At 46.3% G+C, this 14780-nt stretch overlaps 1 protein-coding gene across 1 annotated transcript in view; it reads left to right on the forward strand.

The window, feature by feature from the left end:
• Positions 1–14780, forward strand: part of TRPM1 (transient receptor potential cation channel subfamily M member 1) — a 142156-nt gene that overhangs the window by 28304 nt on the left and 99072 nt on the right. The window contains exons 2-3 of the mRNA XM_060179273.1: positions 9204–9283; positions 12077–12272. Coding sequence (XP_060035256.1) covers positions 12270–12272 — 3 coding nt within the window. The 5' untranslated portion in view covers positions 9204–9283; positions 12077–12269. The remainder of the gene's footprint in view (positions 1–9203; positions 9284–12076; positions 12273–14780) is intronic.

Below are 14780 nucleotides of genomic sequence, written 5' to 3' on the forward strand. Positions count from 1 at the left end.
ACATATACACACATCTGCAGCACTGCTTCATCTATCACGATGCTGCTCTGATGTAGGTGGGAACTGGGGGCTTGAAACCCAGGTCCTTGGGGATGGGAATGTGTGTGCTCAACCCGGTGTACCACTATCTAACCTCTACTTTTGTTTTTAACACGGTGTAGAGGAATGGATCTAGAATCTCACACATGAGTAAAAACACTGAGTCATATTCTAGTCAATGTTTTATTCTATATTTTGAGAGAGGGAGACAGAGAAGGAGAGGAAGAGGGAAAATAGAGGGAGAGAGAGAGGGAGGGAGAAGGAGAGGGAAAAAGAGAGGGAGAGAGAGAGGGAGGGAGAAGGAGAGGGAAAAAGAGAGGGAGAGAGAGAGGGAGGGAGAGGGAGAGGGAGAGGGAGAGGGAGGGAGAAGGAGAGGGAAAAAGAGAGGGAGAGAGAGAGGGAGGGAGAGGGAGAGGGAGAGGGAGAGGGAGAGGGAGAGGGAGAGGGAGAGGGAGAGGGAGAGGGAGAGGGAGAGAGAGAGAATATCACCACTCTGTCATCCTTGGAGCTCCATTGGTGCTGTTATGTGGGTGTCTAGGATGGAGTCCAGGTGTGATCTCTAACCACTGAGCAGCCTCCTAGACCTATAACTTTGTATCTAAACATTTCTATTAATGTTTAAAAATGGTTTACAAGATTATGAGATTAAAGTGGTGTAGTTCTACACTGCACCCACCCCCACGGTTCTGTTGCCCCCCTCCACTGTTAGTGCAGGGCCCTGGTCGCTTCACAGGCGGTGAAGCAGGTCTGCAGGTGTCTGTCTTTCTCTCCCCCTCTCTACCTTCCTCTCCTCTCTCCATTTCTCTCTATCCTATCCAACAATGATAGCATCAATAACAACAACAATAATAACTACAACAATAAAACAACAAGGGCAACAAAAGGGAATAAATAAATAAAATAAATATTAAAAAAGTTAAAAAAGCAAAGGTTTTTTTTTTTAAATCTTGAGTTTGGACACTACTTTTTCTCTCTCTCCTTTCCTTTCTTCCTATGTTTTATAATATATATATATCAGAAGACTGCTCAGCTCTGGTTTATGGTGGTGTCAGGGATTGAACCTGAAACCACAGAGCCTTAGACATGAAAGTCAGCACTGAATCCCTCCTGGGTGTCCAGAGACCACCATCACCACCAGAGCCATCTCCTGACTTATGTGTCTGCACCATGAATGTAGCAGTTCTCTGGGAAGTCTGGCATGAAAGGCTGAGGGTAGAGTAGGCAGTGGGGCCCAAAGATGGTTGGAATGCAGATTCCCAGGCTCTGAGAAACATCTAGTTTTCTTTTTTTTAATCTTGACATTAATTGTGGTAAAATATATATATGACATTGTGCTGTCTCCCAGCACTCTTGCTTCCTCTTTCTCTCTTCCTTTCTTTCCCTTTTCTTTCTTTCTTTCTTTCTTTCTTTCTTTCTTTCTTTCTTTCTATTTTTATCTCTTTCTTTCTCTCTTTACGTTCATGTATTTCAACTCTCTGTATTCCATCTAGTAGTTGTCTCTTGTTGTTAAAATTCGGAGGCTCTAGCTGGCTGGGCTAGCTTCACAGGCGGGTAACAGAGACTCGAGGACAATGGCTGGGCAGGGAAGCTGTATTTCTTTATTCAGGAACAACGATTTATAAACTAAGACAAACTAATCACCAAACAGAACTCTCTTTCCTCTTTCCACGTGGTGGCGCCAAGCACTCTCTAACTCTGGAACTCTGGAACTCTCTCGGGGTTCCTTGGGGTGGGGACAAGAGGGCCCGCGAAACTAGCAGGACTGAACCAATTTTCTTGGCAGGGGAGAGCTAGAACAACCCAATGTAAAGCATACAACAATCCCCCCTTTTCTTCTTAATTAAATGACCAAAGTATCAGGGGTGTGGGGTGAACAGAAACCTCTATCATACAGGCATTTTTAAAAAAGAAACTGGCACAAACATGGAGAAACATGTAAGCAAGTAACAAGAACCAGTGTGTTGCCAAGGGAAGGCCTGAGGGGGCCATTTTTTTTGCCTCTGTGGGCAAAACTTTATCAGCTTAAAAAAACACTTCTTGCCTCTGGGGGGCGTACTTGCCTCGACAGGCATTTGCATGGGGGTGGGGAACGGCCTAGAGTCCCAAAGGCAGCTGGCTGCAATTTACTTACTATGAAACAAAACTTGTTATTAGCATAACCACAGCACAATCTAAAATTTCTAATAGAGAAGGAATTTGAGATTTTTACATATCAACAACGTCTTTTTAACCTTTTGTTACACCCATTCAAGATGGCGACACACCCTAGGTGTGCACAGGAAAGGAAACCTCAGGCATGAGAATAATTAGCATAGCCATTGTGTAATCTACCATTTCTAATAGAGAAGGTAATTGAGAGTTTTACATATCAACAAGTCTATTTAACCTTTTGTTATACCCATTCAAGATGGAGACACACCCTAGGTGTACGCAGGTCTTTAGACCAACTTAGTTAAAATATATTGATTGTTAACTAATTTTTACCTCAGACTTTAAATGTAAGTTAATTTTATCTTTATGAGAATTACGTTGAAAACCTTTTTCATTTAACTTTGACTAGTAAGAATTTAGCCTTAAAGTTACTGTTTACCAAACTTTAAACATACACATAAACATGGTCATTAATACACAAGGAGAGAAACCTTTGTTACGAAAACATGTCATTTTAAACACGAATTTAGATATGTACTGTCTTAGTTGTTGGGGGGGGTCACCATCCGGAGGTGGCTTCCCGTGCAGCTCCACTTCAAGGAATTGCCGGTTGCGATCTCTGCATGAATCTCTGCTTACTCCAGCTTGTCTGTCTTCAGACCGGAGCTGAGGATCTCGGCCAGTGTGCCCAGTTTCGGCAGGGAGCCCGGGAGGTTCAGGATCTGTCCAGAATTCATAGCACGAGGGCGGGCGGGCCAGCCTTGTAGAAGGCGCGGGCCGAGGTGCCCAGGGGTGGCGGCCATGATAGGCTGCCGCAGCCCTGCCCCATGGCCCTGCCATGTCTGCTGCCCTGTTCGCAGTGGCCAAGCAGCGTGGAGGGATCACACGTCCAGTGCCCTGCGCCACGCGGTGGAGAGCCAGCTCCTGTGGGCTGGCCTGCGTGCTGGCATTGGGCTCTTGCGTGCTGGCATCGGGCTCCTGCGTGTTGGCATCAGGCTCCAGTGTGTTGGCATCGGGCTCTTGCGTGTTGGCGTCGGGCTCCTGTGTGGTGGCGTTGGCCTCCTGCGGGCTGCAGGGCTGTGGGGCTACGGGCGCGGTGCGCGGGGTTGTCTGGGCGCAGCCGGCTGGCTGGCTGTTTAACCAGGTGGAAACAGCAGCTCCGCGCCTCGCCTCTTGCCCGCTGGCTCTTCCTGACTCCGCTGGCTGTTTTGAGTTCGCCTGAGCGAGTGGAAACCACAGAGTGGTCCAGAGATAAATGTTCCAGAAACAGCAAAACAGTCTCGTGAAGAAAGAGCAGAGGCCTTTGGAGATCTCTTCACAAGCAGAAGAGAAGGCCATAGTACATAGGTAGCCAAATTGTCTTCACTTATCTGAGAGATGCTCAGGTCAGGTCCATGTGGGAGCCATTTGTTGTTAAAATTCGGAGGCTCCAGCTGGCCGGGCTAGCTTCACGGGCGGGTAACAGAGACGACCAGAGACATACGGCTGGGCAGGGAAGTTGTATTTCTTTATTCAGGAACAGCGATTTATAAACTAAGACAAACTACTCACCAAACAGAACTCTCTTTCCTCTTTCCCCGTGGCAGTGCCAAGCACTAACTCTGGAACACTGGAACTCTCTCGGTGTTCCTTGGGGCGGGGACAAGCAGGCCCGCGAAACTAGCAGGACTGAACCAATTTTCTTGGCAGGGGGAGAGCTAGAACAACCCAATGTAAAGCATACAACAGTCTCTTACCTCCTTACTTACTTCCCTAGCAGAATTACCTGTCGTGGGTATCACCCTGCTCCAGAGTGAAGCAGAAGGAACAACATGCCCTCTGTTCACCCCACAAACTAAATCCACACGTCTGAACTCTATGCAGGAAAGTTAACACCAACTCTCCTCATCCAGACATGTGACTGCCTATAAAAATCTCACATGGCCCTGCCACTGGCATGGTCTACCCTCGTAAAAAAAACAAAAAAAAACTTCCCGGTGGGGGACAGGGTGACCACATGATCCCACAACTCCGGACTCCTTGGAAATGACCATTGCACAATAGTGCAAGGCCGTAAAATGAGCAGCATCAGCCAGTCTTGGAATGTTCGATAACTGTATTCAGCCGGGATGTCTCGCACAGCTTTGTGGGAAATGCTGTGAACCTCGGCTGCAGAGCTCCTGGCTCCCCGAGCTGAAAGCTTTACTGCACCCAGGGTTAGGGCTGCACCCTAACCCTGAACTTGGGTTGTCACCCAAGAAAAGCATGCCAGTCCTGAGTAGACTACCTCACTCCTCCCAGCACTGAACCCCTCCCCTCTTGGTGTCCAGGGACCACTGTCACCACCAGAGCCATCTCCTGACTTGTGTGTCTGCACCATGAATGGAGCAGTTCTCTGAAAAGTCTGGCATGAAAGGGTGAGTGGCAGGAGGCTGAGGATAGATTAGGAAGTGGGGCCCAAAGATGCTTGGAATGCAGATTCCCGGGCTCTGGTTCTGATTCCAGGGCTGTAGTGGGTCTTGGCTAGACATCTTGCTCCCCCCCCTTTTTAAATCTTAATCTTGACATTAACTGTGGTGAAGTGAAAATTGCCATCTTGACCATTTTTATTGATTTAATTTCTTTGCATTATTTATTTATTTGCCATTAGGGTTATTGCCAGGGCTTAGTGCCTGCATGATGACTGCTTCCAGCGGCCATATTCCTTTTTTTTTTTTTTTCTTTTGCCTCTAGTTTATTGCTGGGGAGCCCTGGTGGCCAATTTTTTCCTTTCTAATTTTGTTGTTGTTGTTGTTGTTAGATAAGACAGAGAGAAATTGAGAGAGAATGAGGAGACAGATATATATAAAGACACCTACAAACCTGCTGAAGTGGACCCCCTGCTGGTGGGGGGGTTGAACCTGGGTCCTTACACTTGGTAATGTGTGCCCTTAACCAGGTGCACCGCCCAGCCCCTTTTTTGATAGAGACAGAGAGAAATGGAGAGGGAGACACTTACAGTTGAGTTGCACAGCTCGTGAAGCTTCCTCCCTGCAGGTGGGGGTCGGGGAGTTGAATCAGGATCCTTGCAAATGATAATATGTACACTTTGTTGGGCATGCTACTTCCCAGCACATTTTAAAAGTACATGTCTTTGGCATACAACATATTCATTTGCGGGGGCCAGGTGGTGGCACATCCGGTTAAACGCACATATCACCATTTGTAAGGACCTAGGTTCAAGTCCCCCGCTCCACACCTGCAAGGAAAACAGACGCTTCAAGAGTGGTGAAGCAGGCCTATAGGTCTCTCTCTCTCTCTCTCTCTCTCTCTCCTCTTCCCCTCTCAATTTCTCTTGGTCCTGTCAAATAAAAAATAGAAACAAAGGAGTAGGGCTGTAGTGCAGCGGGTTAAGCACAGGTGGCGCAAAGCGCAAGGACCGGCAGAAGGATCCAGGTTCCAGTCCCCAGCTCCAGCTCCAGGCTCCCCATCTGCAGGGGAGTCGCTTCACAGGTGGTGAAGCAGGTCTGCAGGTGTCTTTCTCTTCCCTTCTCTGTCTTCCCTCCTCTCTCTATTTCTCTCTGTCCTATCCAACAACGACAACATCAATAACAATAACAACAATAATAACTACAACAATAAAATAACAAGGGCAACGAGAGGGAAAATAGTGGTCCAGGAGGTGGCGCAGTGATAAAGCTTTGGACTCTCAAGCATGAGGTCCCGAATTCGATCCCCCGCAGCACATGTGCCAGACTGATGTCTGGTTCTTTCTCTCTTCTCCTATCTTTCTCATAAATAAAATCTTTTTTAAAAAAAGGTAAAACAAATACATATTTTAAAAAATTTAAAAAAGAAACAAAAAAAAATAGTGGTTGCCGGGAGCGGTAGATTCGTAGTATAATTCACCGAGCACCAGCAATAACCCTGGTGGGAAAAAAATAAACACAGTATATTCATTTGCAATCATCCATCTCAAAAATCTTTTATAGGGGCCGGGCAGTAGCGCAGCAGGCTAAGCACAGGTAGCGCAAAGGGCAAGGACTGGCGTAAAGTATCCCAGTTCAAGCCCCCACCTACCCACCTGCAGGGGAGTCGCTTCACAAGCGATGAAGTAGGTCTGCAGGTGTCTTGTCTTTCTCTCCCTCCTCTGTCTTTCCCTCCTCTCTCAATTTTTCTCTGTCTTATCCAACAACAACATCTGTAACAACTATAACAAGGGTAACAAAATGTGAAAAATGGCCTTCAGGAGCAGTGGATTCATAGTGCAGGCACCGAGCCCCAGCAATAACCCTGGAGGCAAAAAAATCATTCCCTTTTTTTCCCCTTCCTTCTTTTCTTTTCTTTATTTCTTTCTTCCTTTTTTTTTCTCGGTGCCTGCACTATGAATCCACTGCTCCTGAAGGCCATTTTTCACATTTTGTTGCCATTGTTTTAGTTGTTGTTGTTATAGCTGTTGTTGTTGGATAGGACAGAGAGAAATCAAGAGAGGAAGGGAAGACAGAAGAAAGACACCTGCAGACCTGCTTCACTGCTTGTGAAGCGACCCCCCCCCCCAGACACCCCTACTCACCCGTGACCCCCTACCATAGGTGGGGAGCTGGAGGCTCAAACTGGGATCCTTACACTACCCTTGCGCTTTGTGCCATGTGCATTTAACCTGCTGCACTACCGCCCACCCCCCTCTTCCCTTCTTTTTATTTGCTGCACTTTTGTATCTCCAGGCTGACTTTTTCAGATAGAAAGAAGGAGAGGAGACAGAGGGAGAAATAGAGTCACCAAAGTGGTGGGGACCATGTTTGAAACTGTTGCACAGATAGTATATAGCACATGCACTATCCATTGCACACATAGTACATAGCACATGTACTATCCAGGTGAGCTATCTCACTCACCCATGGTTTTATCTTCCCAGACTAGAACCCGAGAGTCACTAAACACTAGCACCTGTGGGCAACCAGCATTCTATCTCTGTGAATGAGTGACTCCTGGAACCACACATAAATGAGTCCTGCAGCATGTGTCCTCTGAAACTGACTTACTCCACTTATTATGATGCCCTCCGGGCTCACTCATGTCATAGCAAGTGTCCCCATCTACAGGGGCAATCATCAGGAGTGGTGAAGCAGGGCTGCAGGTGTCTCACTCTGTTTTACTTTTACTTTTATTTATTTATTTAAGACAGATAATCTGAGGAGGTATGGGGAGATATAGAGGAAGAGACAGAGAGACACCTGCAGCACCGCTTTGCCACTCCTGATGTTTCCCCCTGCAGGTGGGGACCAGGGGCTTGAACCTGGGTCCTTGAGCACTGTAATGCATGTGCTTAACCAGGTGTGCCACCACTTGGCCCTCAGTGCCTGCACTATGAATCCACTGCTCCTGAAGACCCTCAGGTGTCTCTCTTTTTCCCTCTCTAACTCCCCTTTCAATTTATGGCAGTCTCTATTCAATTAATTAATTAATTATAATTAAAATAAAAAAAACTATATAAAAATTAATAACCATTTCTGATGAACAGGAATATTTTAAAGGAATAGATTGTTTCCCCCTTTCTTTCTCTCTCTTTTTTTTTTCTTTCTTTCTTTGTTTGTTTCTTTCTGTTATTTCACAGGACAGAGAGAAATTGAGAGAGGAGGAGGATAGAAAGGGAAAGAGGGTGAGAGGCCTGCAGCCCTGCTTCCTCACTTGTGAAGCTTCCCCCCTGCAGGTGGGGACCAAGTCTTTGCTCATGGGGACATGTGCACTCAATGGGTGAACCCCTGCCCACCCTTCCTCCTCCTCCTCCCAGATCTTACTCCACTCTCCCCTCTCCTACCCCTCTCTCTCCTTCTCCCTCTCCCTCTCCCTCTCCTCTTCATTTTTTAAATTGCCACCAGGGTTATTGCTGGGGCTCTGTGCCCCTTCCTTCCTTCCTTCTTTCCTTCCTTCCTTCCTTCCTTTCTTCCTTCCTCTTCTTTATGGAGACATAGAGGAATTGGGAGGGCAGGGGAGATAGGGAGAGAGACACCTGTAGCACTGCTTCACCGCTCATGAAACTTCCCTCCTGGGAGTCAGGGTCAGGGGCTTGAACCCTGGTCCTTGCACACAATGACATATGTGCTGTACTGGATGCACCATCTCCCTGTCTCAAGGAGTGGAATCTAACCCATCTGGGGGATCTACAAGGTTTCTTTTGTCTTCCTTCCAGTGTACTAAGTTGTGCTTTGCAAGGTCCTCAGCTCCTTGGTGTTACACCAGGAACTGGTAGGAGGCCAGGAGGTGCGTTGTGGGCTGGGACCCTCCCAGCCTTGTCTGTCATCTGCACCAAGGCCTCCAAGAAGTCACTGAGGAGGCCGAGCTCCCAGACTGTCCCCTCCTCTGTGACCTCCTTCAACCTCCTTGCTCTGCATGTGCACAGCTGGGCGAGCATGGGCCCATGGCGCTGGCATCTTGGGCTCCCAGGCTGTTGTGTAGTGGAAGTTCACATAAGGTCATGGGATTCCCAGGCAAGGTTACAGGAGCTTGTGTTCAAAAGGAAGAAGGGTGAAAGTACAAGGGAGTCAGCAGGGTGGTGCCAAGTCAGAGGTGAGTCAGCAGTTTGCTTATAAAGAGGCCGGTGGAGTGTGATTCCTTGGGGGCTGTCTAATCAGCAACAAGGGGCTACACATATTTGCATCTCCAGTCAGGTTCTTCGCACAACCTGCAAGGCCACTGGGAAAATCCCAGGTGAAGCTCCTGTGGTTAGTGGACTCACATTTGCTAACAGCTGGATGATTGTCTCAAAGTCAGAGAGATGGGACACACTGAGGCGATTAGAAAGGAAGCCATGTTTATTTAATGGCGGTGCTATTGACTCAGCAGGGCTTGTCCTTTTATAGTTATCAACTTTCCCGTAGTAACTCATAGAACAAGCTCAACAGGTTGTTGTGCACCTTGTTGAGTGCACTCATTTACAGTGCACAGATGTCTTGTTAATGACACTCATTTAGTGGAAGTAAAAGCATGAACTCTGAAGATGACTTCAGAATATGTCAGTCTAATTCTCCCCCCCCCCCCCATCTCTTCTCTTCCAGAGTCAGAAGGCATGGATAGAAAGAACCTTTTGCAAACGAGAATGCATCTTTGTGATTGCCAGTACTAAAGACCCTAACAGGTACAGGGGATGCCATCAATAAGCTATTTCCCCAAACAGGACTTGTTCACCTAGAATGAGTTTCTTTCTTTCTTTATTAATTGACACATTTAAGGACACAGTTGGAAGTTGATGTCAGAAAATAGGGGATAATTCAATTCCATAATATACAGTATTTCCAAGTGTATAATACATTTATGAAAAACAGTTGAAATATACTTGATAGAATGAAGGGATATATCACTCATATTACTTTTAAGTTAAGTGCAATACAGGCTGAAAGAGATGACTATGAACTCATATACTTAAAAACCTACATCTCAACACAGTTAAAAACTCAATACAATGACATAGGGAACAGACATTCTCTCAGTATACAAATACCGCAGGTAATAGTCACAGAGTATTTTTGATATTAATCAAACTCCATCCACAATGGATTTTTAAAAATATTTTTATTTATTTATTATTGGATAGAGACAGAGAGAAATTGAGAGGGGTGGAGGGGATAGACACAGAGAGACACCTGCATCCCTGCTTAACCACTTATGAAAGTTTCCCCCTGCAGGTGGGAACCAGGAGCTTGAACCTAGAATCTTGTGCACTCTAACATGCACATTTAGCCAGGTGTGCCACCGCCTGGCCCCCACAATGGATTTTTAATAGCTGAGTAGTATTCCACTGTGTATATATACACCACCACTTACTCAGCCACTTATCTGTTATTGGACACCTGGGTTGCTTCCAGGTTTTGGCTACTACAAATTGTGCTGCTATGAACACAGGTATACACACATCTTTTTGGAGTTTTTTATTTTATTTTATTTTATTTTTTATTTTATTTATTCCCTTTTGTGGCCCTTGTTGTTTTATTGTTGTAGTTATTATTATTGTTGCTGTCATCGTTGTTGGATAGGACAGAGAGAAATGGAGAGAGGAGGGGAAGGCAGAGAGGAGGAGAGAAAGACAGACACCTGCAGACCTGCTTCACCGCCTGTGAAGCGACTCCCCTGCAGGTGGGGAGCCGGGGCTCGAACCGGGATCCTTATGCCGGTCCTTGTGCTTTGCGCCACCTGCGCTTAACCCGCTGCGCTACAGCCCGACTCCCATCTTTTTGGATGTTTGTGTTCTAGAATGAGTTTCTTCACCAAGTCGCTCCTTTATGATTCTTCTGCTATTTGTGGGAGCTGGGGGCGGGGAGGAGAAGGGTGAAGCAGGGTAGCCAGAATGTATTCCCTATATGGAGCATTAGTGAGGGAGTCTCTTAAGCTAAATAATTCCTTCTTTAAGATGCGAAGAACCCCTGCAAAGAATCACTATCCACTACCAGCTTTACTGAGAACACTCATCCCCAGGTGGGCCTGTAGTCTTCCCTTCAGTTTTAGTGAGCTCAAGGAGCTAACGGCTCTGCTTAGATTTCTGGGGTAACTTCTGAGCCTCTTTGATAGCTTCATGATGCACTTGAGTGAAGAGGAACTTCTTTTTTAAAAATTTTTTTATTTATTCCCTTTTGTTGCTCTTGTTTTTTATTGTTGTAGTTATTATTGTTGTCGTTGTTGTTGGATATGACAGAAAGAAATGGAGAGAGGTGGGGAAGACAGAGAGGGGGAGAGAAAGATAGATACCTACAGACCTGCTTCACCGCCTATGAAGTGACTCCCCTGCAGGTGGGGAGCCGGGGGCTCGAACCAGGATACTTGTGCTGGTCCTTGCGCTTTGCGCCATCTGCGCTTAAGCCACTGCGCTACCGCCCAACTCCCAAAGAGGAACTTCTATCACAGGAAAGATCTGAGTGGTTACGTGAATTAGACAATAACTTATGAAACTGCTTATTTTGTCCATAGAAACATCCATTTTAGTCACCTGCAAGAAAATACATTTGTTCTACACTAAACAGAAATTTATTTTGTGGCCACAAAACTCATGAGAGATGACTTTATCTAATCCTTCTGATCCACCCACTGAAAAAATGCCTGCAATGATTCACTAGCCCAGAATGGACAAACTGAGAGGTGACCATCTCGCATTTAATGTGACATATGCGACCTCAACCCTCCCAAACTCCTCAAACTATGGTTTTGCCCACCACCTTGCACCTATCCCTACTCAAACCCCAGCGACTCTCCCCACCAGAAACGTCATTTAAGACAATGCCTGTGATCACAGAAGTCTTCTTTTTCCTGTTCCCAAATGACCCTCTTATCTCATTAGCACTTAGACCATCCTTGATGAGAACCATACAGGCCAGCCCTCCTCAGCACCTGCCGTCCCAGCAGCCCCCACACTTAATGTGGCCAGGTAGCAGAGGAGCACAAAGAGTTCCAGAGGATCACACTTGAGACCCCTGTCCTGCCTGCCACAAACCCCTTGTATTCTTGCATTCTCTAGCATGGACTAAAAGTCACCTGACATGCACAGCCACCATTGAAAGCCCCTAGAAATGGTCCCAAGGGACAACAGCTAAAGAAGAAATCCTGTAAGCATTGTTTGAAGAAAACCTACAAAAATTCAGCAAGAAAGGCTAAAACCTGCAGTACTGGAGTTAAGAGAGCTCCCCACCCTGCCCAACTCAGTAAGGAATAGACTTCACTCCAACTACTGAAGCCAAAACCCAGGGCTCCCAGTTGGAGGAACAGGGTTTCAGCATTTTTCATCCTGTCCCCAGATCTCCTGTTACCGACATGAAACCCCCCAGTGAGTACATCTGAGAGACGGGGCTTCCTTCCTTTGGCACGGGTCCCACCCATAGGAGCTCAACCAGGTGCTCCACCACCTGGCCCCATACCTGGGCTTTTTGTCCGCCTCTGCTTTCAGGTGTTGCTGTGGTCAGTTCATCAACCAGCACATCCCACCTCTGCCAAGTGCAACACCCAGCAAGAATGAAGAGGAAAATAAGCAGGTGGAGAGTCAGCCAGAAAAATGGTCAGCTGGCAAACACACCCAGGGCTACCCCACAGATTCCTACGGGATTCTCGAGTTCCAGGGGGGCGGCTACTCGAACAAAGCCATGGTAAGAGGGGATTAGGGAGGAGTGTCGCTGATGCTGCAGCCTCTCAGACCCCTAAGTCCACAGAAACACATTCTGTTTCTATCTCATTACAAAGATGAGAACCGTATCTGCATACATGGCTGGTTAACTGTGAGACTGAAGAAACACAATGTCTTGAATTTATTCCAAAGTTCCAAGTCCATGAATCATGTCCCAGCCTAAGTCCGCCACCATATTCCATCTCTTAGCTCCAGCAGTGAGGGAGAAATTACACAATAGGGTTTTTTTTTTTCTTTTTTTGTTTTTGTGGCCCCAGAGCCTCAGACATGGACACTGCTAAGCTACCTCCCTGGACTAAATATTTTCACTAGGAGAGAGAGAGAGAGCAGAGACACCACAGCACTGCTTCACCATCCATGGAGCGCTCCTGGCACTCCCCACACTGTATGGGGCCTTATGGACTGTAAAGCATACACTCTATACTGTGTGGATTATTTCCTGCCCCTGCCCCTCATGACTTGTTTGGGGGTGGTTATTCAGGGCTTTTTTTTTTTTTTATGACTGTAAAGTTTCAACCTCTTCTAGATAGAGTAGGAGTGTCTGGAAACATTTCCAGGAATTTCATCGCAATCTCCCTCCCCACACTAACACTCGGTTGGCCTGAAGAGACCAAGACCTTTCCTAGCTGTGTGTACACAGGGAGTGGGCTCCGACTTTTGGATGCTCCCTGCCCAGGTGGGGAGGTTTCAGTTCTGGGCTCCCTCTCAGCAAACTCTGGAGAATATTCCCACAGGCCCAGTCCCACCATTTTTCTCATTTAATTTTATCTCACTGGCTCAAGATCACTGTTAAAATAAAATCCAGTTGTGTTCCAGATACAACAGTCTTGGGTCCTCAGGAATGGCATTCTGTGTATTGCCAGGAACACAATGACTTGAAGGGGCCAGGTGGTGGCTCACATTACCAGGCACAAGAACCCAGGTTCGAGCCCACAGTCCCCAGATGGAAGCACCTTAAGGGGAAAAGCTTCACAAACCATGGAACAGTGCTGCAGTGTCTCTCCTTTCTCTCACCCTCCCTCTCGCCTCTCAACTTCTACGTAGAGGAAAGAAAACAAAATGGCTTCCGGGAGTGGGAATGGTGGAGTCATGCAGGCATCAAGTGCCAGCAATAACCCTGGTGGCAAATAAAAACAAAGAAATGGGTTAGGAGACCAAGGCATCTAGCCACTAGCCTCTCCTTCACCTTCCAGTCCAAATCCGGAAGTGGGCCAGGCTACCAGCCACTGCCAGGACTCACTCAATGAGGCCAGTGCACAACTACTTGGGCTGTGATTCTAACTGAGCTACCTTGGGAATGGATTCCTTTCAGGTTAAGGTTAACCAGACAAAATACAATTACATGTTAATTTTGAACAAACACTGACTAATCTTATAAGTATGTCCCAAATGTATTTTTAATTTATTTTCATTTGTATTAGTAATTTAACAGTGTTTTACAAAATTATCTAATTCCAGGGGTATAAATTTACACATCTCACCAAAGTACTGTCCTCCCCCCACAGGCCCCTATAGCCAGCACAGTTCTCACAAAGTCCAAGAGATAGTATAATTTCCTTTTTTTTAGCCAGTTCACTCTATATTCATCATATTAGCAAAAACCCACCTGGTAGTTCTGGTAGTTGTCTTTCTACTATTTACTTATTTCACTGAACATAATCACTACTAGTTCCATTCATTTGGTCCCAAATGATACAACCTTGTCCTTTTTTTTGGCTTGCAGAGTAATATTCCACTGAAGAGTATTTCGTAACTTGTTTTTAATTTTTTAATGCTTTTTTTAAATATTTATTTTATTTATTTATTCCCTTTTGTTGCCCTTGTTGTTTATTGTTGTAGCTATTATTGTTGTTGTCGTTGTTGGATAGGACAGAGAGAAATGGAGAGAGGAGGGGAAGACAGGGAGGAGGAGAGAAAGATAGACACCTGCAGACCTGCTTCACCGCCTATGAAGCGACTCCCCTGCAGGTGGGGAGCCGGGGTTTGAACCGGGATCCTAATGCCAGTCCTTGTGCTTTGCGCCACCTGCGCTTAACCCGCTGCGCTACAGCCTGACTCCCTTGTTTTTAATTTTTATTAGTGATCTCATATATTATAAAAAACTATAGGGATATAATTTTAAACTTTTAAAAATTAGCTTCATTTATTTATTGGATAGAGAGAGCCAGAAATCTAGAGGAGGGGGGCATGATAGAGATGGAGAGAGACAGAGAGACATCTGCAACCCTGATTCACCACTTGCAAAGCTTTCCCCTGCAGGTGGGGACCGGAGGCTTGAACCCGGGTCCTTGCACATTGTAACATGTGTGCTCAACCAGGTGCGCCACCACCTGGCCCCAGGATATAATTCTATACCCACCACCAAAGATCTGTGTCATTCCCCCCACCCCACCACACCACATATACTTATAACCACCATAGTTCTCACAGTCTTGGAGATAGTTTGTAGCTTGGCTATATCTTGTTTTCT

This window comes from Erinaceus europaeus, chromosome 20 (assembly GCF_950295315.1).
Source record: "Erinaceus europaeus chromosome 20, mEriEur2.1, whole genome shotgun sequence".
Classification (NCBI taxonomy): Eukaryota; Metazoa; Chordata; class Mammalia; order Eulipotyphla; family Erinaceidae; genus Erinaceus; species Erinaceus europaeus.